We start from the raw sequence: 24,630 nt of genomic DNA on the forward strand, positions 1-24,630 counted from the left end.
TTGTTTTTTAAATCCCATCTTCCTTTATTCCTCATTGCTTGTAGCATATAATTGTAAACATCTTTTGGGGGGGGTGGGGGGGGGAACTGCCATCAAGCCCTCTCTGAAAGCTCTTAACAACACTGTTACGTGGAAAATTAAAAAGATTAGGAATCTCTCCAAAGGAGATTTAAAAAATATTTGCCCAGCATTCCCTTTCTGTACGAAAGAACCATCCTTCCCTTAATAGAGGAACATAGTGTAATCTCTTAAGTCTTGCCTGGAGTGAATGTGGCGGTGTGTATATACATATAGACATATATAAATACACACACATACAAACCACACATTTTGTCTGTTTTACAAAAAAGAGATGAAACAAAACTTTATATATATATATATATATGTATGTATGTACATATATGTATGTATTTATATAGATTTCATATTTAGGGTCACAACTGAGGTCTCGTGTTTTAACGTTTCTGTACACATGACACTATACTGGGCAGTGCTAGGAGGAAACAGACTTGATCACTTGCCTTTTAAACTAAAAACAGGTAGAGTAATATAACTGTAATAATTAAAACTAAGAACCCCTAGCCTTGCCATCAGATGTAAAGCCCCCTTCGGCCAAGGGTGGAAATAAAATGAGCGTGCAACCCGTCAGATTTAATTTGGCGTTCTGTAGGCAGCAGAGTCCTGATGTTTACTGCTCTTAAAAGGAAGGATCTTTCATTTAGGGTATCCAAGACTCTTAGGCTTCCTTGGGAGGGGCATGTAGAGTCATAGTGGTTTAATGGGGGGAAGGGTTGTGAGCCCAGAAAATCTGGATTATCACATCCACTTCTGTAGCTGGCTTGCATGTCCCTTATCCGTAACTCCAAAGTCGATGGATGAAATGAGAAAGGGTCAAAGGTGTGCAGTCATCTGCGGAAAAATGTGTGTGTGGCCAAGCCCAGGCACTGAGATGTGCCTGAAGGGCTCCTGGGTCATCCATTTCCGAGGCCCGTCCAAATGCCATACAAGACAGAGGTATGCAGACGTGACAGTCTGTGACTGAATTCTTTTTCGATAGAAAAGTTCACCACCAAGCCAAACTCTAGGACAGAGGTGTACGGAGAATGTGCGTGTACATGTATGTGTTTGTGTGTGCAATACATCTTCCAACCTGCTACAGAGCCCTTGTGTGGCCCAGGTATCTATGATGCCCAGTTCAACATCTTGGCTGCTGTCCTTTTCTGGGTGCGGGGCAGGCCATGCCAACCCAGGAACTCTCCTTTCTGCATCCAAAACCACGGTTAGTCCCTGCAGGTGGAAGTGCTCGCCGCAGACCTTTCCCTCGTTCCAAACATCTGTTGTTGGATTATTTGTTTGCCCGGTTCGGGAAGACGGGGGTCTGGGTTGAAAAACCAGGGTGGCCCTACCACCTTGGTGGCGGGATATCGGAGAAGAGCACAGCACCCTGCTGTAGATTTTACAAGGTGCCGTGCTGCGATTCATATTTAGAGAGGATGCTGCGGTAGCGGGTTAGTTCCTGGCGGATATTGGCCACTTCTTGGCGAAGGACCGCGTTCTCCTTCTCCAAGAAGGCTGCCCGAACAGTGATCTGATTCTCTTTCAGGCGGCGAGCATCTCTTGAGCGTTTTGCTGCCTCGTTGTTCTTGTACCGCCTATTCCAATATTTTTCATCCTGGCCCAACATAAAAAAAAGGTGCGGGGAGATGGAAAAAAGTGGCATGTCAAAGAAAGTATCACAGAAGCATTGCACACCAGACAATTCTGACATTTTCCTGCAAGGCTTTGGACAACCTAAATGTTCATATGCAGTTCCAACTCAGACTTAAGAACAGTCAGCCGTCTTTCTGATTTAGGGTAATTTTTGTGCCCCAAGAAGCAATGCATTGTACTTGCATGCCAATGGCCATATCCCTGGATGGTTTCCCCATCCAGGCTGATGGGGAAACTCGTGGTCAAATCCCCAGTCAGCCACAAAACGTCACTGTGAACCAGTGACTTGAAATCTAAGCTATAAAAGGTTTGGCTTGCCCAGCTAGGAGGCAGCCCTTAGTTGACCTTGGATGATCTAGAAAGGACAAATTCTGCCAAGTAGTCTTTGGATAGGGAATTAGCTGGCAAGTCCAGGCTGTAAACTCAACAATACACAGAAGGCAAGGTTTTTAGTTGGCTCCAGAGATTTAACTCTTAAAACGGTAAACACACCATGTCTTGTATCCTGGTGGTTGAACTTCCAGAGCCTCACCCTCCAACACTTAATACCCGCGTGAATGCATTCTACTCTTCTTTGCAGAGGAACACAGTGTGATACACCCACAAGCTCAGATTCATTTGAAGGCCACAGAAGATTGCCATCTTCCAGGAGGCCCACAAAAAGTGTTTAGCAATAGGCATACATCCACTGAAGTGGATTCAGACTTGATCCCATTCAGAGTCAGTGAAATCAATTGGCCTTCCCTCACTTAAATCCTGTTGATTTCAGAGTCTTGGTACAGTTAAGTCAGCTCCAACCCAATTACCTGTGCTACAAATGGACAGACACAACTGGAAAAATTGTATGAAATCTGGTTTTCTTCTCTTTTTAAAAAGCAGAGGAGGAGTGGGGTTGGACTGACACCACAGTGCCGGTGAAAGGAAGATTACATTTTATTCTCTCTGCTGTTTTTATAGAAGATTTTCCTCTCTCCAATTTTTTGTTTGCCATATTAGAAGGGGTTGAAAGGACACAAGTACATCGCTTTACTTTCATGAGGCAAACTTCAACACAAGGAACGGAGACCAGGGCTCCCCAACCCTCAGCCATGGTCCTAATGCAACTGGGTTTTAAACAAATGTTTCCAAGTAGAGATGTGCAGTGCTTGGATCTAAAGTGGGAAATCTGGGGTGGGCTCATTTGCTGACCCTGCTGATGGCTGGCTCCTTAAAAAAGCAACTGTCAGGTATAGTGAGCGCACCCACTCTGGATGTCCTATAAATATTGCACTCCTTTTAAATAAAAGTCAAGAGAAATCTAAATATTGCTTTCAGCTCCTGGTCTACTTTGGCCTTTACAATCAAATGTGTACAGATGCACCACGTTTCAGCCAGGCTCATGGTAGATAAATAAAACACAATCCCTCTACTGCTGATGGCAGATGAACCACCCTGAAGTGGGAAACAACAGGCCTTACTTTGGTCATGCCCGCAAGACCTAGCTGGCATTCCTTCAAACTATTTCTGCACCCTAGAATATGCTCTTGAATCTTCTGGGAAGCACTGAGATTCACAGGAAAGCAAATAGCAGGAAGTTCAAAAAGGACATCTTATGCTTTACTGACAGTAACTACTTGCTCCAGATGACCTCATGATACCCTTTTCTAATGTGGGTACTCTCCAGATCTGTTACTACAACTCCCAGAATCCCCTGGGTAGCATGGCCATTGCCAAGAACTCTAGGAGTCGAAGTTGACACATCTGGAGGGCATCAAAGTCAGGGGAGGCTGCCTAATGAAATGTACATTTAATATGAATTAACTCAATGGCCTGGTTCACATACCACTCCAAGCCATAAAGTGGATTATTTGTTTTTGACAGTGCAATATATAAATTACTCCACTACAGCATGGATGGACATCTTCTAAGGGATAAGAAGCTGCAAATAAGCTGCCTGATACTCCAGAGGGAGGCAAAAATCATCTGATGACACAGCAGCAACAGTGTCATAGGAGACATGGCCAGATTTTATCAACTCAGTTTTGGCAGGGTGTTTTGGCTTTCCGTGCATTTTTCTGCTCTTTAGGTAAAAAGGGTAGCCTTCTAGAGACACACCACTTCCGACTCCATCCTTAAGATCACCCCCAAATTATGCTGCCGAAATGCGGCCAGATCCCAGCATCTCACAGGGCGGGAGATGACAAAGGAAGTGGCGGGTGGCCCCATGCAGCTTATGGCTGCTCAGCCAAAAATAAGTGTCATATGCAAATCAGGCCACTGTGGCTTGTTTAACAAACTGTGTTTAAAAAAGGCTGGGTTAGCTTTATATATCAATGCAGCTAGTATTTCTTTCATGCATAACCAACGAAGAATCCATGAAGTAGTGGGCATTATTCAACAAGAGGCACCTAGAACAGAATTATATTCTCTACAGTCTTTTGCAGTTCCCCATAGTCCAGTCTGAGATCCTGCCTTTCTACTCATGATCTCAGTTTGTATTCCACAGCAATCCTGGGGGGGCCCACTGGCAAAGGAAAAGAGCAGGAAAGCTTTCCCCAAGAACTTGCTCTGTAGCTGGCATTGTTCAGCACACTGCCTAAAACTAAATGATGGGCAGTTCATGGTTCAGAGTGTTGTGGGAAATAACTACGGCCTTGTCAAGTTGTGTAAATAAAGCCATCATATTAAACCATCATGTGGTTTTAGCTCTTTGGACACAGTATGTTACATGAACACAGGATTGATGTCATATTAACCAGGGATGATCGCTAAGCATAGGATTGGCAGAAGCATTTTACCTAAGCCAGTCTTTCTCAACCTGGGCCCCTTTAAGATGGGTGGACTTCAACTCCCAGAATTCCCCAGCCAGCCAAGCTGGGTCCCAGGCTCCCAGGTTGAGAAACACCGACCTAAACAAAAATTAAAAATGGGACTGCTCTTATCTAAACTTTACTTTATCCCAGAGTATTACAAGTGATGGCCTTGCTTAAAGTTGCTACCAAATTGTATTTTTAATAGAAAAAATATTAAATACATGGGAATTACTAACTGAACATAATTAAAGCAAATCTCCATTTTCATCCTGGCCCTGCCTACTGTTAGAAGTGCACCCTCAGCCTACCATCTAAACATGGTCCTTGACCTGTCAGAAACAGTGGGCACTTGCTTTAGACCAGTGTCTTTCAAACTGGTTGGGGAATTCTGCAAGTTGAAGTCCACATACTTTAAAGTTGCCCAGTTTGAAAAACACTGCTTTAGTCCATGCACCAATCCTCCCTAACCTGATGGCCATGCAAAGTATTGGACTACACTAGCTAGGAATTGAGAGGTGGAGTCCAACACATCTGGAGGGTTTCAGCTGGGGAAGAACCTGCATTCAATGTCATATAAGTGGTGCCAGACAAAAAAGTAGCCCATCCATGCCAAGGAAACCACCACAGAGAGAGCGAACCATCCCATACTTTCTACATCACCCCCGCTACTCAGGCAAGAATTGCAGTCCAACTCATCCAAAGACTGAGTTGGAGAAGGCTGGTTTAAACCCACATACGTGCTTTTATTCATATTTATGTAAGCTGAGAAGTGTCAATATTTTAATAAACACCAAATAAATACTGTTGGTGGTATCTACCATTGTATGCCCAATTAAGGAGGAGATGGGGATGATGCCTTCCAAAACGAGCTGCAGATCTTGCCAAGAAGCATAAAGTTGTACTAATGGGGAGTTTAGTTACTCCAGTTTCTGCTGGAAACTCTGCAAAGCTTGGGACTTCAAAAATTCCTAACCTGTCTTGCTGGCAACATTCTCCTTCAGAGAGTAGCTTAGTGACTCGCTGAAAACAAAAAAGGAGAAACAGGAGAGGGAAAGAAAGGTAGGGAACGAAGAAACAGTACAGGCAGGTAGCCCAGAATGGTAGAGAAGGTGCCAGGAAGATAGAAATAAGAGAATGAGCTGAGTGGATGAAGGATGCTAGGAATAAAAAATAAAGATCTCTTTAGATAAATATAGAATAAAAAAGAAGACAAATTAATCAGGTCAGCAAAAATGGTAAAATGCCAACAGGTAACAAAGAACAAGCAGACCTACTCAACTTCTATTTTGACTCCATCTTTTCCAGCTTGAGAACTTGAAATGAAGGAACAGGACTGAGATACAGCCAGGGATTAGTCTGCAGTATTTGGATCCAAAGCAGGAAAAGTGCTTCAGAAAAAGTGTTGGTACACTTGCTCTAACTGTGGGCACCTCCTTGATTCTTTTTCCTGGACTCCCTGCCACCATCTTCCTAACTCAAACACATCTCCCAACCAAGGAGATGTGAATACACCTATACTGGATCCAAAGCATCTTTTCCACTTTGAATCCAAATATTGCACACGTCTAGACAAGAATGCCTCTTTATTTCGAATGAATTTAAATCTCCAGGGCCAGATGAATTGCATCCTAGGATACTGAAGAAGCTTGTTGATGGTCTGGTTACACCTTTACACAGTCTGAAGAATCCTGGAGAGCTGATTTAGTGTCAGGTGACTGCAGAAGGGCAAACGTTATCCCTGTCTTCAAAAAGGGGGAAAGGAGGATCTAAGAAGGCATCAATAGCATCAGTACCTGGGAAGATTCTAGGGATCATCACGAGACTGATCTAGTACCCTGAAAACAGTGCAATAATTACCAAAAGTCAAGTTGGCTATTTCAAGAACAAGCCTTTTAACTAACCTTACTGTATTTAATTCTAAATCCCTTAGTAGATTATGGGAATGCCAAGGAGTATATTTTTCAGATTACACAAGTAATAGTTTCATTATATCCTCCACTGGTCAGATTCCTATGTCATTGCACTGTTCTGGGCATTTGTAATGGAATGTGAGAATGACCTTGGAAGAGGGGCGGGGAAGAGATGCTGCCTAGGGAATGATCAGATAAAAGTGGGAGGAGCCCTCATCTGAGTAACAGGCAGAGAAAGAAACGTAGAAAGGATCTGCCCTAACTTGGCAGGTGGTAAAAAGGGACAGCGGGAGATTTGTACTTCCAGACTTGCAAGATTCTGTTAATGTAGCCTAACAATAAAGTAGAAGTAGCTTGTCTGGTCCTGTTTCCTGTCTGATTTACCTGGGAGGGCTTTTTTTTTTTAATCGTATGGCATAGCAGTTCAGTGTTCATGCTGCTTTTTTTTCTTGCTGGGAAATCCTTGTGAGGTCCAGCAACCAGATGTGTAGACTATTTAGCTGTGACAAGTCACGTTGCCTGGGGTGCACCACGAGGAGGCTAGTCTACACTGCACCGAGTAGGGCTGAGAGAGAGTGACTGGCCCAAGGTCACCCAGCCGGCTTTCATGCCTGAGGCAGGACTAGAACTCACAGACTCCTGGTTTCTAGCCCAGCACCTTAACCACTAGGCCAAACTGGCTCTCAGCGTTGCACTTGAGGAAAAAATTGAAACAAATTATAACAGGTTTGGAGAAGAGCAATGAAGGTGATCAGGGGACCAGAAACCCTGGGTCCTATAAAGACAGACTGAAGGAACAGGGCACAGTGGGGATGGAACAGCACTCTCCAAATACTTTCAAGGATGTCACGCAGAAGGAGGTTGACCTGTTCAGAGTTGCAGAACATGGAGTAATGGATTTACATTACAAGAAGGCATTGTACATTAGAAAAATAAAACATGTAAGAGCACTTTGGCAGTAGAACATTACACATGGAGATTGTGTTCTCCTTCACAGATGCATTCAAGCAATGGCTAGGGACCCCTCTGCTGAGGATACCTTAATCTGGTTTCCTGCACTGAGCACAGAATTGGACTCGATGGCACTAAATATCAAATGCAGCCTTCTTCAACAAGCCTTCCAGATGTGCAAGATTCAACTCAGAATTCTTAGCAATAGACCAGTGTTTCTCAACCTTGGCCACTTTAAGACGTGTGGACTTCAACTCCCAGAATTCCCCAGCCAGCATGGCTGGCTGGGGAATTCTGGGAGTTGAAGTCCACACGTCTTAAAGTGCCCAGGGTTGAGAAACACCGCAATAGACAATAAGCTCTTCTGAATGAGGGTGGGGCATAGACTGTATAATAAATAAACAAATGCAAGCAGAGGCATTCTGAGAGTCGAAGGATGTGCACCTGCGGAGACCCCAGCTTGGGAAAAGCAACCAAATGAGTAACAAGTAAAATCCCTCAAGCTGTTTGAGCACTTGTAAGAATTCTCATCCTTTCTGTATCATTCTCCCCCCTGTGGTAAAACCATTACATAGGAGTGACAGAACTGGGAAGGCAGGAATTAAAATCTCCACTCCACTATGAAGCTTCCCTGAGATCCACTCCTATTTTTTAGCTTCACTCCTGTGAAGAGAAAGACCTGGGGGAAGGTCATTCCACTTTCATCTCCCTGTGTTTATTAGGGCCGTGGGTGTTTGGAAAAATATTCAGACCTAACCTGAGCAAAGAACCTCTCTGCTGTTCATTAAACCATGCTTTTTTTTTTTTAAGCCTGAAAAGTGTCATAAGTAGTTTAATGAACAACAGAGAGGTGCTGGGCTCGCGCTAGATCTAAAACGCTCCTTCTGAATCATTTTCAAAGAATGCACAGCCCGAGCATTTATTATACATGCAATGAGCAAATAAAACAGTTTATGACACTGTTTTTTATGGCTTGGTTTGTGAGTAACTTTGTTCTCTCTTTATGTGGATGCAAATATTCCCTCCCTTAAAGAAATGTCCAAGCTGTTTCAACTTTGTAAGGGGGGATGGGAGGATCCCAGCGAATCCTTGCTAAAAATCGAAAAGTTCTTTGAACCACAGGCAGTGACCCACACTTGTTCCCAGCTCACCTTCTGGTCATCAGGAACCTGTATTTTCCGTGCTTTTTTCATGATGGGCTGGGGCTTAAGTTCCTCTTCTGAGAACCGATGCTTGCGGGGGTCAAAGGTCTCGTGGCCAGGAATGCTGGACAGTGCCAAATCAGCAGGGTCAGGGTCAAAGTTCATGAGGACCTCCACAGCCTCAGGGTCCACTGGGCTGGGTGTGCTTCGGGATACAGGCGTGATAGGACCTGAGGCAGGTAAGGAGGAAGGGAGGTGAATTTTGCAAAAACAGAGAAGGCACCCAGAAGACATATGCAGTGGAAGGCTGCAGGCACCATTCTTCTTCCTGATGAGCATCCACATATGCATCTGCTACACCCACCAACCCACCCACCTTTTTTTCTTGCCTGTGCACAACAACTCTTCAAGAAAGGAGCTAACAGATATTGTGGGGAGGAACAGGGCCACAGGGCTGTGTGTCTGGATAACCTGTGAAGAGAGGACACCACATTTCAGTGCTCCTCAGCCAACCGCACAAACCAGGAGGATTAAAGGCATGCAGAGGGGCTGGGGAATTTCTGCAGATTAAACAGCACCCGGACCCCATTTGGGGAGGGATTTTCTGACAGGGCCTAAGACACAGCCATGGAAGGGGCACGGGAGCAGACACATTCTGACAACCGCAGATCAAGGGATGGTTGTTTTAACAGCTTATTATTTACCTTGCCTGGGAAAATCAGGGACTGTGGAAGGGAAGGAGGAGGTCATTTTGTAGCTAGCAGAGCCAGAGATAGTTCGGAGTTGTGTAATGATGTCAAAATGTGCCTGTGTGGTGAATTATGAGAGCACACGCAGAAAACAGGGCCTCAGGACATCTGACAGTCCTCCTAAACTTTAGCTCTCCCCCAAACCCTCAACCTGGAAGCCCCCCTTATAACCCCAGATTTCCTGGTTCCCTGTCCCTCTTCCTCAAGATTTAGGACCTAGAGGATGACCTCCAAATGCAAGTCTATCCCCCTCTGCAGAAAGCAACCTAATTTTCATAAATTATAAACTGCAGTTTCAATGGCTCCCACCCCCAACAGCATGCCACTAAATCACCTGTTAAGACCCATCCTGGATCCAAAAGTCCCTTTTTCACTTAACCTCCATTTTCCTTTCTGGCCCACATTTCTCACTACCAGCATTAAACCTTCTTTTCCAAGGACAGCAAACAAGAAAAACATCTCCCGTTTCTTCCTCCTCCTCCTCCTCCTCCGTAAACAGCCCTTGCTGCCCCTTTGCATACCAATAGATCCATCTTCTCTTGGGGAACCCAGGCGCCCCTGCCTCTGGGGATCCCAGGCACTCTGGATTCCCTCCTCTCCTCTCCTCTCCCCCTCCCCCCCAAGAACCCAGGCATTGGCCAGTCATCCCTTCTAATCTCCTCCCCCTTGGAGACCCCAAATATCCCGCCTGGCTGGGTTAATCCACCCACCTCCCTTTTGAGGAGGGCCCCAAAGGCTATGCCACCCCCTTGGCAGCCCCCTGCTGCTGGTCCCTCATGGGAACCTGCCCAGCTGGGAGAGCCACACACGCACCCCTGGAGAGGCCCTGCCTGCCTGCCTCACACCGCAGCCCCACGTGCCCGCTCGCCCCGCCCTGTGCCGAGGAAGGGGCAGGCTGCCAGCTGGCAGGAGCGGATGAGCGCAGAGCCCAGCCGAGCGACATGTGTTCGCAGAGGCAGGGTGAGAAACGTGAGCGAGTGCAGGAGGCTCCGTGCAGAGACACGAGACTGGGCCTTTCCGAGCGGGCGTGGCCGACACAGGGCTCTGGCACACCAGTAACACGGGATTCCCTGCTGCCTCCTGGCACGCTAGGGCCAGGTCTCTACTCCAGGACACGTGCACACGCATTCAAATGTGCACAGGGAGGCGGGCTGCAGGCCTCCTCCTCGAGGTGGGGGAAGCCCTACACCTGATGCTCCGAAATGGGGCAGCTTCTGATGCAGCTTTGCCCAGAAGCTGCTCTTCAGCTGTGTGGACTAGCACTCCCATCGTCCCCAGGAGAAGATGTTCTGCAAGGGGGCATTTTATGGGTGGAGAGGAGGAAAGGCATTACATTCAGGTTGTGGGGGAGGGTTTGTTTAAAGGGGAGGCTTCTCTGTTTTTAAATGCAGGCTGTTGATATCCAGAAAGACTGAGAGGGTTGATGGAGCAACAAGAAAAAAAAAACCACAGGGAAAAGTATCAGGCTACCTATGGTCTCTGGGAGGCAAAAGGGAGTTTTCAGAGGAAGGGGTGGGCAGAGTTCCTGGGTTAAATGTAAGAAAAATCTGGAGAAAGGGAGGCAATTTGTATTCAATGTAGTTGTTGTTTTTTCGGACATAAGGGCTCCAGTTATTTTATTAGATTTAAATAAAAGAGAAAAGTGTTGGCAGTGGCCTTAGATTCTCTGACTATACAGATCTGGATTAATAAAACAATTTCTGTGTTCATTTAACACACTATGCTCAAACAGTTAAAACATTATGGCATAATGTGATGGCCTGGTGCATACAACAGGCTAAAATGATGGCTGGATTCTCATTCCATGCTGGACCACCAACCTCCATGGAGTTTTAGTGTGTGGTGAGGATCCAGCTTAGGTCTTACAAGGAAGAGATGGAGTGTTCATTGATCTGAGCAAGTTGGAGAAAGTGAAGAATTGCAGTTGGGGAGAAACTTTATGGGATGAAGGGAGAGGTAGGAAAAGCTGATATACCATCAAGTCTTACAGTCTGAGAGGGACCACCTACATTTATCAAATATGTATCTGCAGGAATTAGAAATTCACTTTAAAAAACTTGCATCATCTTGGACATCATCTTAATTACATCACCTCCTCACAGAACAGGTTACGCTGTCCGCTGTGACCAAGTCACTGCTGAAGTGGGAGCAATGTGGAGCACCACTGGCCAAAAATGACCCCAGAGCAGTGTTTCTCAACCTTGGCAGCTTTAAGACGTGTGGACATGCTGGCTGGGAATTCTGGGAGTTGAAGTCCACACAGCTTAAAGTTGCCAAGGTTGAAAAAGACTGCTCTGGAGCGCAATCATGGTGTTGTGCATCCTCCAGGAAGGCCTTGTGATTCACTGTGAACGGAATCAATTCATCCCCACTAACTTGCTCTCGTGGTATTTTTCACCATAAACTGTAAAAGACAGATTCCCATCCAAAAGAGCTCCCTAAACATCCTCCTTTCCTGCAACTTATCAACAATCACAATTCTAAAGGAAAGCACAGAAGCAACGTTCAGAATCAAATCTGATAGGTCACTTTCTAAATCCAACTCAAACTTCTATTACTCTGTTAATATATACAGTGTGTGGGTGTGGGTGTGTGTCTCCTGTATATAATCCACATATTCCACCTTTCTATGGGGAAGCAGAACAAGGTTCAGTCCGAATACAATATTATTACCACTCTAAGGTGGAGTTTGCACAACACAGTGAACCTGGTTACTGAATTAACCCATTTTCTGATGTTGCTGAACCATAAACTATTCAAACAGGCTGGATGTGTACAATATGCTAATCCCTCTACTAAAGCCCTAACCAAGGTTAAAATTAACCAAGCTTAGCATGTTGTACAAATCCAGGCAAACAAATGGAAGTTTAGAAATAATTGTCTTCAGCACGGGGGCATCTCAAGGTGAACACAATACTCAGCCCAAATTTCTCAGAAGCCCCCAGAACCTATGAGATTATTAAAGTAACAATCATGTTGAGTATACACATTCATTTGCAATTTGTTTTACTATTACCAATTGTCTAAATCACCATCCCTTTCCATGCACTCCTTAATACACCGATTATATTATAACATGGAATTTTCATCCACTGGATCAATCCCCAACAGGCATACTTCTAGCTGTATGGACTTCATCTCCCAGAATTCCCAGCAATACCTGTAATTAAAATTCCCTGACTGGGAATTCTGGATGCTGAAGTCCATACATCCAGAGAATACCCAGTCTGAAGAAGACTGCAGTGAACTGATCAAATCAGTATATGCTTACTTTAGAATATTGCATCCTTAGTTTCATCCAGCCCATTCCCTAAAATCCCTTCTCTGGTCATCTCCCCAATAAAAATACCTAGGAACTTTTCTGAAATCCTAAAACTTCAAATAGGTAGGGAAAAGAATTCCTCAACAAATCAGGATGGGATTAAAAATAACATTCCTGCCTTATCTGTGCAGTGGTGCGTGGTGTGTGCTAGCAGTACCCAATTCTTTATGTACTAGTGTGTATGTGTATGTGGCAAGTGAAAACCAGGGTAGGAATGAGAGGATGAACATCCCAGCAGCCAGGAGAAGGCTGTCATTACCACCATAACCAGAAGGTGGGACTGAAAACTATTTGCAATTAGGAGGAGCTGAAACTGCCAGTTCTTGCCGCAACCAGGGAGGAACTCGAAACTGCCTTCCCCTCTCGGATCCAGTGAGGGTGCTAAAATAATTTTTTTCATCAGCTCCACATCACTGCCTAAGTCCCCTTAATCCCAAACAAATACACTGTGTTTTAAATAAGTCTTTTTGCAGAAGTTATTCCAAGAATAAATATATTTGTAATAAATTTAGAGTTCTTTTTAAAGTAAGGACAGGTCAAATAAATACAAGAATACACTTAGGACAGGGGTCGAAACAGGGGGTTAAAATTGAGATTGGAGCATAGGGAGGGAAAATTGCACTTTTCCCTGCTTAGAGCACTCAGCCCTTTTCCTTTCATACAGATTTAACCACAGGAGAAAAGTATCTGGGAAGAATGATTCAGAATAGAAAAACTGTCTAACAGGGAAAAGACTATACACGCTCTTCTCTTTTCCTGCTCCTCCATTGCAAATCATGGCTTCCACAATCTGTTTTTCATTTTTATTTTTAAAAAATGCTTTGTTATATGCATCCATGTGTAACATGTGGCATGTCCCCAACTCTTTGTGCCTTTAAACAAAAGGTGCATCACAATATGACCTTGCCCCCCTACAACTTCAAAGGGCATTTTAAATTTATGCTTTCTTCTTATACCAAAGAGTCACTGCACATCACAGAAAGAAAACACAATGAAGCATACAACAATGCAAGTTGGAAACTGCACTACAGCTTTATAAAGGTGTTCTTCATAATACTGTCACCAAATATGTATTTGTGTGGGCATCTATAGTTTTAGGCCTACAATCAGTGTGTGACAGATGTGCCATCTAAGATGTTTGGAAGGCGGAAAAAAGCAGACTTTTGGAAACAGTTAAAAGGAAGGAAAAGGAGATTCTCACAGTTCTTTCACAAATCTCTTCCCAGAAGCAAGAGAACCAGAGGAGCTGATCACTATGTCTTCACCTTTTTTTCACACCACCCTCTTGCCCAATGTACAGCCCAATTTACCTGTCTTGCTGCAGTTCTGGTCATAATCACTCCCCACTGGACCTTCACCAGATGAAGAACAGATCGAAGACGATGACGCACAAGAAGCAGGCCGACTAAGATCCACCACAACCCCGCTGGACGGCGAGGTGGTGGGCTGGCTGCCTGGGGAGTAGGACTGATGGGCTGGACTTGGGGGCAAACCATTTTCCAGCAAAAACTCATCCAAGTCAACATATTCAATCTCATTGTAGGGCAAGGTGCGCTCCCACAGGAGGGACCCCAGATATGCACAGTGCCCAGGTCTTGAAACACTCAGGTCATCCTCCATCTTACGTTCCTTGTCTTTGATAACACCTGCAATGGAACAGAAGCAGCAGGGGAGGGCAAAAGGGAGAAACTCAGATTAAAGAACAAGATTTGTGGTATGCGTATGATCTAAGAATAGGAATCTACTGAGATGCAATCAAAAAAAGGCAGGCAATTAAGTGGAAAGTCAGAATCTGGAAAATTAGACCACAATTTCTTCACGCTGGGAGGAGAGGGCTGAATGTGGTAAATCAGAGATGGATGCTTAAGGAATAGCGAAACACTTGCAAAGCTTATATCGAAGTCACACATAAAAGTTTTTTAGCAACAAAGAGCGCCTGGTCAAGAAGAGTTGTTAATTAATTAATTAATGATTGCTTAGAATGTCTGACAATTTTTTAAGTAAACAAGAGCCAAATCTGCCCAAAGCAGCTTATAATCAAAAGGGAAGGAGATAATGGGAAGAAGAAAGGGAAAAACAATGGATGACTATAAATTACAGCTGCACATATTTAAGCAATACAGTCAAAGGTGTTATTCTTTTAAAGAAATACACAATTTAAAGGAAATACAAAATGCCCTTAGCAATGATATGGGCCTTTCCTAAACCAAAAGTTACTTCTTGAAAAGCAGAAGGTATTAAACTTCATTATTTGCCAACTCCAGAATGTTAAAATTGTCTAGCTCCAACTCCATTTATTGTTTTGTAATCTGAGTTTTTGGAAATGGCAAAATACAACTGGAGGTTTCAGCATGCCAGATTTTCGTTAACAAAAGTCATGCCTAGCCTATTTAGAACAAGATTATTAAGCAGATGGAGTCAAGATGAATTTGTTGTCTGGAAAGAATATGAGATGCTTTGTAAAACCAAAAACTAATTAGCACTAAGTCATTATAATGTGCAAGTATGTATATTACACTTAGCTCTGTTTGAATCAAAGGGATGGCTGTATCACCAAGTTACTTAAACAGATTAAAGTGTGCTGTGGACAGACATGTAAAGTGTCAAGTAAAATAATCATTCCAAGTTGATAATCACCGTAACTGAGTAGCAAAGATTTTAGAAGTGCCTCAGCGAATCCAACATTGCAGAGGAAGAAAAAGTTGGCTTGATCTTAGAATATAAGAATCGGAAGGATTAATTTAGGCCATCCATCTGCCTGTTCAGTGCAGAGATCCAGATTAAAGGCTCTTGAACAGATGGCCTTCCAGCTTCGGCTTCAGTACCCCAAAGGGGAACCCACCGCCTCCCTCAGCTATTGCCCTCCTTGTCCAACTAATTTGGCTGTTCAGAAGTTTCTCCTAACATTCAGCTGCATTCTGTCAGGTAGATCACAGACAGATAATCAAGAACGTTTCCAGATCAACAGTTCTGGGCAATTTTAGTCAAAATACTATGTACATATTCCATCTTTCCTGCCTGGATTGAACCCACCTACCCACCATTCTATAATTGAGGCTCTATTGGAAAGCATCCTAACTTTACGGTAGTGTTTCCCAACCTCAGCAACTTTTAAGATGTGTGGACTTCAACTCCCAGAATTCCCCAGCCAGCATGCTGGTTGGTGTGTGGACTTCAACTCCCATGCTGGCTGGGGAATTCTGGTAGTTGAAGTCCACACATCTTAGAAGTTGCTGAGGTTGAGAAACAATGCTTTACAGGGACCTATAAAATCAGGCATGCTACGTAACCCAGATAGCCCTGATTCCAGGCTTTTAGAACTTTTAATGTGATTATGCAAACTAAGAATCCCATATGTATGGGTATGCAGGAGAGGGAAGGGGACAAATGAAGGGAAAAAAGGCAGAGGAAGTCATCACACAAACACCCAAACTAACACCTTTGCATCAGATGTCAGGATGCAAAACATAAATGGAGGCAGTTGTGTGATGGTGTCACCAGGCACATGCTATTTTGGCATCTCTACCATTTGCTGTAGATAATGCTGTCCCACGCTCTGCCTCTGATCTGCTTGCTGGCTTGATGCAAACTCAAAATGAAGTTTCCACTAGGTTAGTCAGCAGTTGCTACCTTCAAAATTCTACCTGTTTTGAATGTTGTGCGCGAAAACCTGTTTCACATTCAAAGCTGCCTGCTTCTATCAGGTTTCAATCAGCTGTGTTCTGAATTTGGAACACCTCCCAAATGATCAGAACAGCCAGCTTCAAAACAGGGCAGCTCAAATCGGAAAGGGTTCAAATCCGAGAGATTTCACGTGCCCCTAGTAGCAAATTAACCTAGGGGAGAAGATGCCAGATCTTCCCATCTATCTTTCTTCAAGCATGCCAATCAGCACCAAGGGTCCTCGTGATAGCTCTTTCTTTGCACTGCAGACTTGGACACGTATCTGACTGGGCTGGATCCCAGTGTGTTGTTACTTAGCTATTTCTTATACTCTAGCAGTGAGAAAGCTCCACTCTGGTAACATAGTTGAATTGAAATGGTTCTGATCTACTACCAGTTAAATTAAGGGCTGATAAGCAGAGGGAGGCTACATCACAGAGGTTGTGAAATGCAATCACTGACATCTGTAGTGTGGAACTGCTGAAAGTTGCCCAGGCCCCGTCCTTCACTTTCTCCAGCCCCGGAGGCCTGCCTGTTGTTCACCAGCAAAATAAAAGCGAGGCTTTACCCCAGCTGACCCCTGCTGCACTCGGCCATATCTGATCGGCTTCTTCCGTGCTCCTGTTCCTTTCTGGCCCAGCCTGAAGCCCAGACGAGGCAGCAGTGAGAGGTGACCCTGTTGTACGAGGAAAGCATTTCATGCTTTTCAGAGAAAAAGCTAGCTGGCATTTCAGGGGTGCTAATTCTCCACCCGCCCTAACAGAGAGACACATTAAACAGGGGGGCAGGATGGAGCAAACAGGATTTTCTGCGTGTGTGAACATTCGACCCCTTGGATTTACTGGCCAAGGTTCCCATGTTATTCGCTCTGCTCCAGCCCGGTGGCTAAATCTGGGGCAAATGGGGTCCATTGCCTTCCCCCAGCCACAAGACACACACTGCCCTTTGGCTGCCCCAGGCTGTTTACAGAGGACTGCAGAGATAATCATTCATGGGTGGGCTAAAACAGGGGGTGAGTGGGAGAGGATTTCAATATTTCTTCAAGCCTCCCACTTGACTTGTCTCCTACTACCTACCTACTTACACACACACACACACACACCTGCACCCTCTCTCCACTGCACCTGGGCTGCCTATTCCCACCCCCACCTACCCCCCAACACAGAATCCTCAGGTCTCTCAAAGCCTAGATGGTTGTCTACTTTACAGGTGCCCAACCTACACAGTGAGGTTCAGACAGGCCTGGGAGTGGTGCACCATACCTGAACTCTGACGCTATCTGGACACGTGGAAAAGAGGCCCAGGCCCAGCTGATGGGCTGTGGCAACACCAACCTGGCGCCCCGAAACTGGGCGAGTCACTCCCAACGCCCCATGATGAGATTAAACTCACACACAGCTCCCAATTTTGAAGAGATGCCCCACACAGATTGATCCCTGGATATTTTCTCTCCTCCCTCCCTCCCCCCCTCCTCCTCTCTTTTTCCAATGCCTGCCTCCACCCCCGCAACTACCTGAAACTGGAAGTTATGAACTGCTGGATCAAAGCTTGACCCAGTCACGGGACTCGCCAGAACAGCCTGTGGCCATTTCTTTTTAGCCTCAGTTTTCCCCATCTGTAAAATGGGAATAATGAGCCACCTCAACAAGGGTACCACAAGGATAAAATGCATATTGAGGATAAATAATTGCAAAGAACATGGGATAGAAAGAATACAGTTGAAATTACTTGAAATATGTGGAATGATATACTGGAAAACAAAAAGGATAAACATTCTGTCTCCATTCCTCCTTTGCCCCTAGTCCTGGCTCTTAAACACAATGATTCTTCCTGAGTGACACTAAAAAAACCTCCAAAACTGCCCCCCCCAATAATCTGTAAATGCCTCTCGATGACCAATTTCACCTAATGCATAAAGCTGGACTTGAACACGTGAGCCTTGTTTTCTAATTTGGGCTCCACTAGCTGTTGCAGGGGTGAAAACTGTTTCAGAATACAAAGTGCTTCAATGCTGGGTTCACATAACATATTTAACCTGCGTTATTCTTATGCATGTATTATGTATGTACTGTACACCAAACCATCAGGTAACCAAAGCCTGGGTCCATATAACACTCTCATCTACAAGCCACATAACTCAGCCTAGCCACTAGGTTTGTAACTAACATGGTTCAGTGTGTTTGGTAATCATACACTAAAAGGAATATAATGAAATAGCGCCGGGATCCACGAGCACCCAACATTCGGACTGTAGCGCCAGGCCGACTTACCCAAGAGAGAGCACCACTAGATTTTTTTTGGACTTTACCTCCAAGCAAACAAGCACAGGCTCAGCCTGCCCGCTGCGGCCATAACCCAGCAAAATGAAAACTATCCGACCCCTGCAGGCTTCCCAGCGGCTGGAGTCATCACGCTCTCCAAAGCAAAATAAAATAACGCACGTGGCAGAGAGAAAAAAACAACCCTTGGACGCTGATTCGGATGGTCAAGGTTAGCATCAGCTCGAGAAATCCTGGGGAGGGAGGAGGTGCATGTGCAAGATGTCTCCCAGTGCAAGCGCTGCACTTGCTGGGGGAAGGGGGCTTAAGACGCACGAGCCTTGCCTCTCTGTACACACTGATCCTGTCTTAATGAGGGTCACGCAGCTAGCAAGAAAATAATACTAAACTAGGACTTGGGGGGTGGGGGTGAGCCTGCAGAAGATTCTGCCCAGGCAGGCTAAGGGGTCCATCTGGCGTGCTGGTGCCCCTCTCCAACCCTGATCTGGCTTATCAGCTGCCTGTCCCCACATCCCGAGATACCCATGCCAAGATACCCACCATCTGTATCCTTGTGTCCACCTCTCATCCTGTCTGCCAGCTAGAATCCAAATGCCAACTTGTGGAGAGCAGGACTCCCCCCTTCCGTTCCTCCCCCCTTCTTTCTCTCTACGGGGCGCTGGCCCTGGGAGGTGTCCTGATTGCCCCCACGATGTACCAGCTGCCGCCACCACCTCCTCCCTCCTTGCCCTCTGTTGTCCGATCGCTCGCTCGTGTGAAAAGTCTTGGAGATTGTTTCCTGGGGTGAAGCTCCACGGCGGCACCGCGCCTGCACGTTTCGCTCCCTCCTGCTGTGTCCCGTGGCTGAGCTGTGTGCAGCTTTGAGGGATTTACTGCTGCCAGCCAGCAGATGTAAGTGCGTGTATGTGTGTATGCATGCGCATGTACAGAAACACCCCTTGATGGATCACCCTGGAAAACCCTGACGGGTTGGCATCTCTCCAGCAGCAAAAACCCAGGAGCCCCAGCTCCCAAGCCTTCCTCTCTGGGGCTTATAAGGACCCCCAACTTCCCTTCTTCCCTCCCAGCTCAGAAATCCAGGACATCGCTGCTCAACCACTCACCACCACCCCACCTGCAATGAGACTAGGTCAGCCATTTCCCCACCAGAAAAACTGACACCCACCCCCCACAGCCTTCCATAATAAACCCACTCTTTGCAGCCCATCAATGTTGCTGCTGCACCGGGAGGAGGCATTAAGGCGGACCCACTTAAGGAACGGAAGTACAAAACACCACATCAGAATTCAAAAAATCCATTTAAAAAGGAAGGACTGTAGACACTGCAAGGACAGACATGGGCACCATCTGCTTCTTAAAGATCTTGTTATAGGGAATGGGGAAAAGGATAATTTTTAGTCTTGGAAATTCCTCTCTCCCCCTTTTCCCCCATCCGGATCTTTGGAAATCCTGGCTCCCATCTCTATCTGGGCCAAAGCCTTCCAGAATCCAGCATCCTTCCTATCGGTCAGATCACAACTCCCATCATCCCCCCGCAACCACTGCTGCAGTCCCATCCAGTGGAAGGGTGCAAGGTTTGAGAAGGACTTGCCCTCTTTCTCAGACAACCCAGAAATGCTGGGTCTAACTCCACCTACTACATCGTATCCTATTAGAGCACCTTACTCTCCTGTGGAATTCTCGGATTTAAGCCCCTCCCAGCCAAAACACACGAGAGAGCCCCCTCCGCTTCGGAATCTTCATTAGAACGATGATCCCATCAGAAATAAAACAAGGCTCTTTCTTCTATGCACATGGAAGGGACAGGAGCTCTTATAAGCAATTTCTTGGAAAAAAAGGACCCTTTAAGGCTTCAACACAACCCCTGTTCTTGAAATACACAGTACAGGAAACAGAAGAAAAAGGGGAAGTAGCAGTGCCAGGTTGAAATGAGGACACCGCATTAATGGCAGCACTCCCTCTGCTCCTCTCCCCGCTCCTCTTCCCAAATCCAGATGGCAAAAAAGGTAGAAGTGAAAGCAAGCAGAAAACCACAACATCCCAACAAGGAGGCCTTTTATGATTCAAAGATTCTGTGTGCGTTCCTTTTGCTTTGAAAGAGAGAATGGCCAGGTTGGGATGGAGCCCGCAATCCAGCATTGCAAAGAATCCCAAATGATTGGGATGAGGTGGGTACAGACTGAGAAACAACTACAGTCAGAAGGAAAAATGAACAAGATGGAATGACAGCTGAAAGGATATTTATTATGGGGTGTGTGTGTGTGTGTGTATGCGCGCATGCACATACACAGCCCACAAAACTTGACACCATTTGTCTTTAATATGACATAAGACTCCTAATTCTTTTACTCTGCATCCAGGTTATGAATTGGCATGTCTCAGGCAAGAGAGGCAGAAAACACATGGACTATTAAAAGGAAAGACTTGGGAAAGGTTTTTAAAGGGTCAAGGGATGGATGAAAAAGGACACATGGTCCAGAAGAGACCCTCAGTTTAATTCTGACTGTGTTCCCACAGGCACACTGAACGGCAAGCCAGCCAACCATAATTTACCTAATGTGTGGTGCAAACTAGCCAGGCCATGTCAAGTTCATGGTTGAGTAAGTGGGGCAAGTCCATAAAACTGTATTGAGTAAACCATGGTTTGGTTCACAACAGGAAAACATTCTCTGCAAATATGATCTCTCCCTCTCCCTCTCTCTCCCTCGTCACCCTCTGTTTCCCAAACTGTAAAATGGAACTAGCAGCAAAATGCTACATATAGTTGATTATGTGGCATCAAATAGTTTTTGACTCCTAGTGACCACATAGACAGATAGATATACATACATATAGATAATATATCCACAAACAGACACAAAATATTGCTTTAGCAATTTCTAAACAAAGAAAACAAAACAAACAAATCAAATCCCTCCACTGTGAACTGGTGAAGGAGCAGCTGGAAAGCAGCAAACGTTTTGCATGCAAAGGACAGGCAGAGCGGGGTACTCAGATCTGAGCCTGGCTGCCTGCACAAGAGCTGGCTAGACCTGGCATGTTGCAGGGAGTTAGGGGTGGGGGGGAATCACTCACATGAGCCCAGGTCCTTGGCCCCCCGGCGTTCAGGACTCTTGACCGGTCCTTGCAGGAGGCTCTTGAGACTGACCATAGTGGAACTGGGGCTGCTGATCGCCAGAGGAGGAGACATGAGACTGGGTGCCGGACTGCCCTGGGCCATGACGAAGGTTGCGGCAGCAGCGAACTCCAGGAGGTGCCCACCGCCTAAGGTGGCTTTTTTTTCTCTCCCTTCGGCGGTCTCCAGCAAAGTGTCCCGACTTTAGAAATAAAGATATAAAAACCAGCAAAAGCATCAAGCTTGGAACCAGAGCCGACGAAAATCCACCGACGATGCTCAGGTGGGGAAAGAGATTTCAGGACCTGGATGATTTTTTCTTAAAGGATTTCTCCCCCCCCCCACCCGTTCTCCTTCCCCTACCAGCCTCGAAATAAGCCTCCAGGGCGCAGGCGACGGCCCCCGCTTTGCCCCGCTCCAAATTTAGCAAACAGTCGGCACCAAGAAGGATCTTCGCAGAAGATCTGTTAGAAATATTCCCTTGCGGGGGATGAGGGGGCGGGGGGGGGGAAGGAGAGCGATTTAATTTTCTTTTTTTAAGCAGGAAAAATTAGGTTAAAAATAATCTGGAAACGGGAGAAATATATTCCCAAACTCAAGAATTTTTAAAAATGGAATTGTTTTTCGGAAAATTGATGAACCTAACGAGATTTTTCTCCAAAGCCCTAGCCCCCACCTCGACTCGGCGGTGTGATCCCGTCTCTAAAAGATCCTGCTCCCTCAAAACGGCGGCGGTTGATCAACTCGCCTTTCTCTCCTCCTGCTAAATCCTAGAAGCGCTGGAAAAAGCAAATGCGCGATCTCCAACGAGGAAAGAGCGTCTTCTCGGGCTGGCACTGAGGGAATCCGAGATTTTGGCACCTGCCTCTCTCCCCGGCTCCCGTTATTGTAAGGGGGAGAAACCGAAAGTGGATCCCGATCCGTTCCTGAGTAATATGCAGCCTTCCCCCAGAAGGGAACCAATGCATTGGAGCTGGACGTGTGCGATAGACAGAGACATGCAGATATAAAATTGCAAAAATTGCTCCGGTTACTTTCCTCCACAAGCACTTCGCAACTATTTCCGAATTCGCCCCTCCTCCCGCAACCAAGTAGGAGGGCCGGGCAGCGAAAGTGGGCGGGGCTTCGCTTGCCCCACTCCACCAACCAGCCGCCCGAGAGCAAGAGATTTGCAAACACGGCTTCACCCCCCCAGCTGCTTCTTCTGTCATGTGCGTCTGCCATGGGGCAGGTGGGGCTCTGACCTAGATTTGACCAATGGGAGGAGAGAGGATGGGAGGAGCCTGACCCAGTTTTGGCCAATGGGGAGGCGGCAGGAGGGGGAAAAGGAGACAGTTCAGCATTGGAAGCACGCGGGGAGGCACGTGTTGCTGGTGTTGTGATGGGGAGCAGAAAGGGAAGCCTGGGGCTTAAAGGGACAGCGACGCATTCACTGGGAAGTCATGGGGGGACGTGTTTCCTCTAAAGGAGGATGAACTGGGTGCACAGATCAACTCTGGAGTCCTATATGGATGTGACTGAAAAAAAAAGCTGAGGGCCGGTTATCCTTCAAATTTCACCAAACTGTTCACCCAAGACTGAAGGGTAGCATGCCCCACATCATGAAAGCCCACTTTCCTGCATCCTCTGCCCATGCATAGAGTTCTGCTATGAAAACAGTCCCCAGCTGTAAGCTGAAGCTTTCGGTATTCAACATCAGGGACAGAAGCAAGCATCCTGACTTTTCTTTCCTGCCCACTGTGGAAGGATGGACACACAGATTTCTTTGAAGCTCTTCCTCTCAAAATAATATATTTTATATATAAGAGTCCCCTTTTTGGGAGAGATGGGTGGTGATAGAAATTAAAAAAGTAAATAAATCTATCTATCTATCTATCTAGATACAGATATATAGATAGATATAGATAGATAGATAGATAGATAGATAGATACCGATATATCCATCCATCCCTAAGGTGCTGCTTGGCTGAGAGAGACAGTGAATCTAAATCAAATGTGACTTTAAAGTCTCAAAATGTGGGCCTGGCCAGGGAAACATTCCCCATTTTATTTCACAACTAGGGTTACACTTTTGGTGTTCAGAAATTAGCACCTGAAATTTCTCACAGCAGAAGGGAACCTTTGTAACGGATTAGATTCTGCATGTGAAGCTGGTGGGGTTTAAAAAAAAACAACTGGAGCTGATTGAAAATTTGGCAACTGTTAGGGCCTAGAAATACATGTCACTGTGTTGTGCAGGACATCACATGAAAAACAGGGCCAACATGGGATTGTGAGGATCTGTTCTTAAATAAACCCACATTTCTAGCTTTCATGATTGTGAGCAGAGCTAGAAGTTATATAAGTAGCAAAAGGGTTTGTGGGGACTTCTTCAGATTGTATGATACCTATGCAATTTCTTGCTTTCCCAAGCACAGCTACTTGTCTTTCTGTCAATAGACTTAGACTAGATTCACACATCAGACTTAAGTCATAATGCTTATGTGTGTGTGTGTGTGTGTGTGTGTGTGTGTGTATAATGTTGTGTGAATTCAGCTAACTCCAAAACTGTAATTTACTCAAAAACGCAACAAGCATCATGTGTGAACCCAGCATCTGCTTGTTCTCCCACTCTTTTCCTAAATCCGTACCAAAGCCAGGTTGGTCTAGTGGTTAAGGTGCTGGGCTAGAAACTAGGAGGCTGTGAGTTCTAGTCCCTCCTTAGACATGAAAGCCGGCTGGGTGACCTTGGGCCAGTCCCTCTCTCTCAGCCCAAGAGCCTATCAGGCGTGGTATGAGAGTTCTAGTCCCGCCTTAGGCACGAAGCCAGCTGGGTGACCTTGGGCCAGTCCCTCTCTCTCAGTGCAAGAGCCAATCAGGCGTGGTAGGAGAGTTCTAGTCCCGCCTTAGGCATGAAAGCTGGCTGGGTGACCTTGGGCCAGTCCCCCTCTCTCAGCCCAACCCACTCACAGGGTTCTTGTTGCGGGGAAAATAGGAAGAGGAAGGAGTATTAGGTAT

At 45.8% G+C, this 24,630-nt stretch overlaps 1 protein-coding gene across 1 annotated transcript; it reads right to left on the reverse strand.

The window, feature by feature from the left end:
• Positions 1-22,957, reverse strand: DBP (D-box binding PAR bZIP transcription factor). The gene is made up of 5 exons (XM_063301244.1): positions 22,382-22,957; positions 21,594-21,835; positions 13,887-14,222; positions 8,515-8,735; positions 1-1,672 (listed from the first exon to the last, which is right to left on the reverse strand). The coding sequence occupies exons 1-5, from the start codon at positions 22,855-22,857 to the stop codon at positions 1,457-1,459; spliced, it is 1,491 nt and encodes a 496-aa protein (XP_063157314.1). The 5' UTR covers positions 22,858-22,957; the 3' UTR covers positions 1-1,456.
• Positions 22,958-24,630: the final 1,673 nt, after the last annotated feature.

The sequence above is a fragment of the Candoia aspera genome, chromosome 4 (genome assembly GCF_035149785.1).
Source record: "Candoia aspera isolate rCanAsp1 chromosome 4, rCanAsp1.hap2, whole genome shotgun sequence".
Classification (NCBI taxonomy): Eukaryota; Metazoa; Chordata; class Lepidosauria; order Squamata; family Boidae; genus Candoia; species Candoia aspera.

What these genes read in the sequence shown, in the direction of transcription:
- DBP (XM_063301244.1), bottom strand. Translation starts at nt 22,857, where the DNA reads ATGGCAGACGCACATGACAGAAGAAGCAGCTGGGGGGGTGAAGCCGTG. An exon ending in TTTAGCAGGAGGAGAGAAAG is followed by an intron (nt 21,836 to 22,381) that starts GCGAGTTGATCA and finishes TTATTTCTAAAG; the next exon opens with TCGGGACACTTTGCTGGAGA. An exon ending in CCAGAACTGCAGCAAGACAG is followed by an intron (nt 8,736 to 13,886) that starts GTAAATTGGGCT and finishes TACCTGCCTCAG; the next exon opens with GTCCTATCACGCCTGTATCC.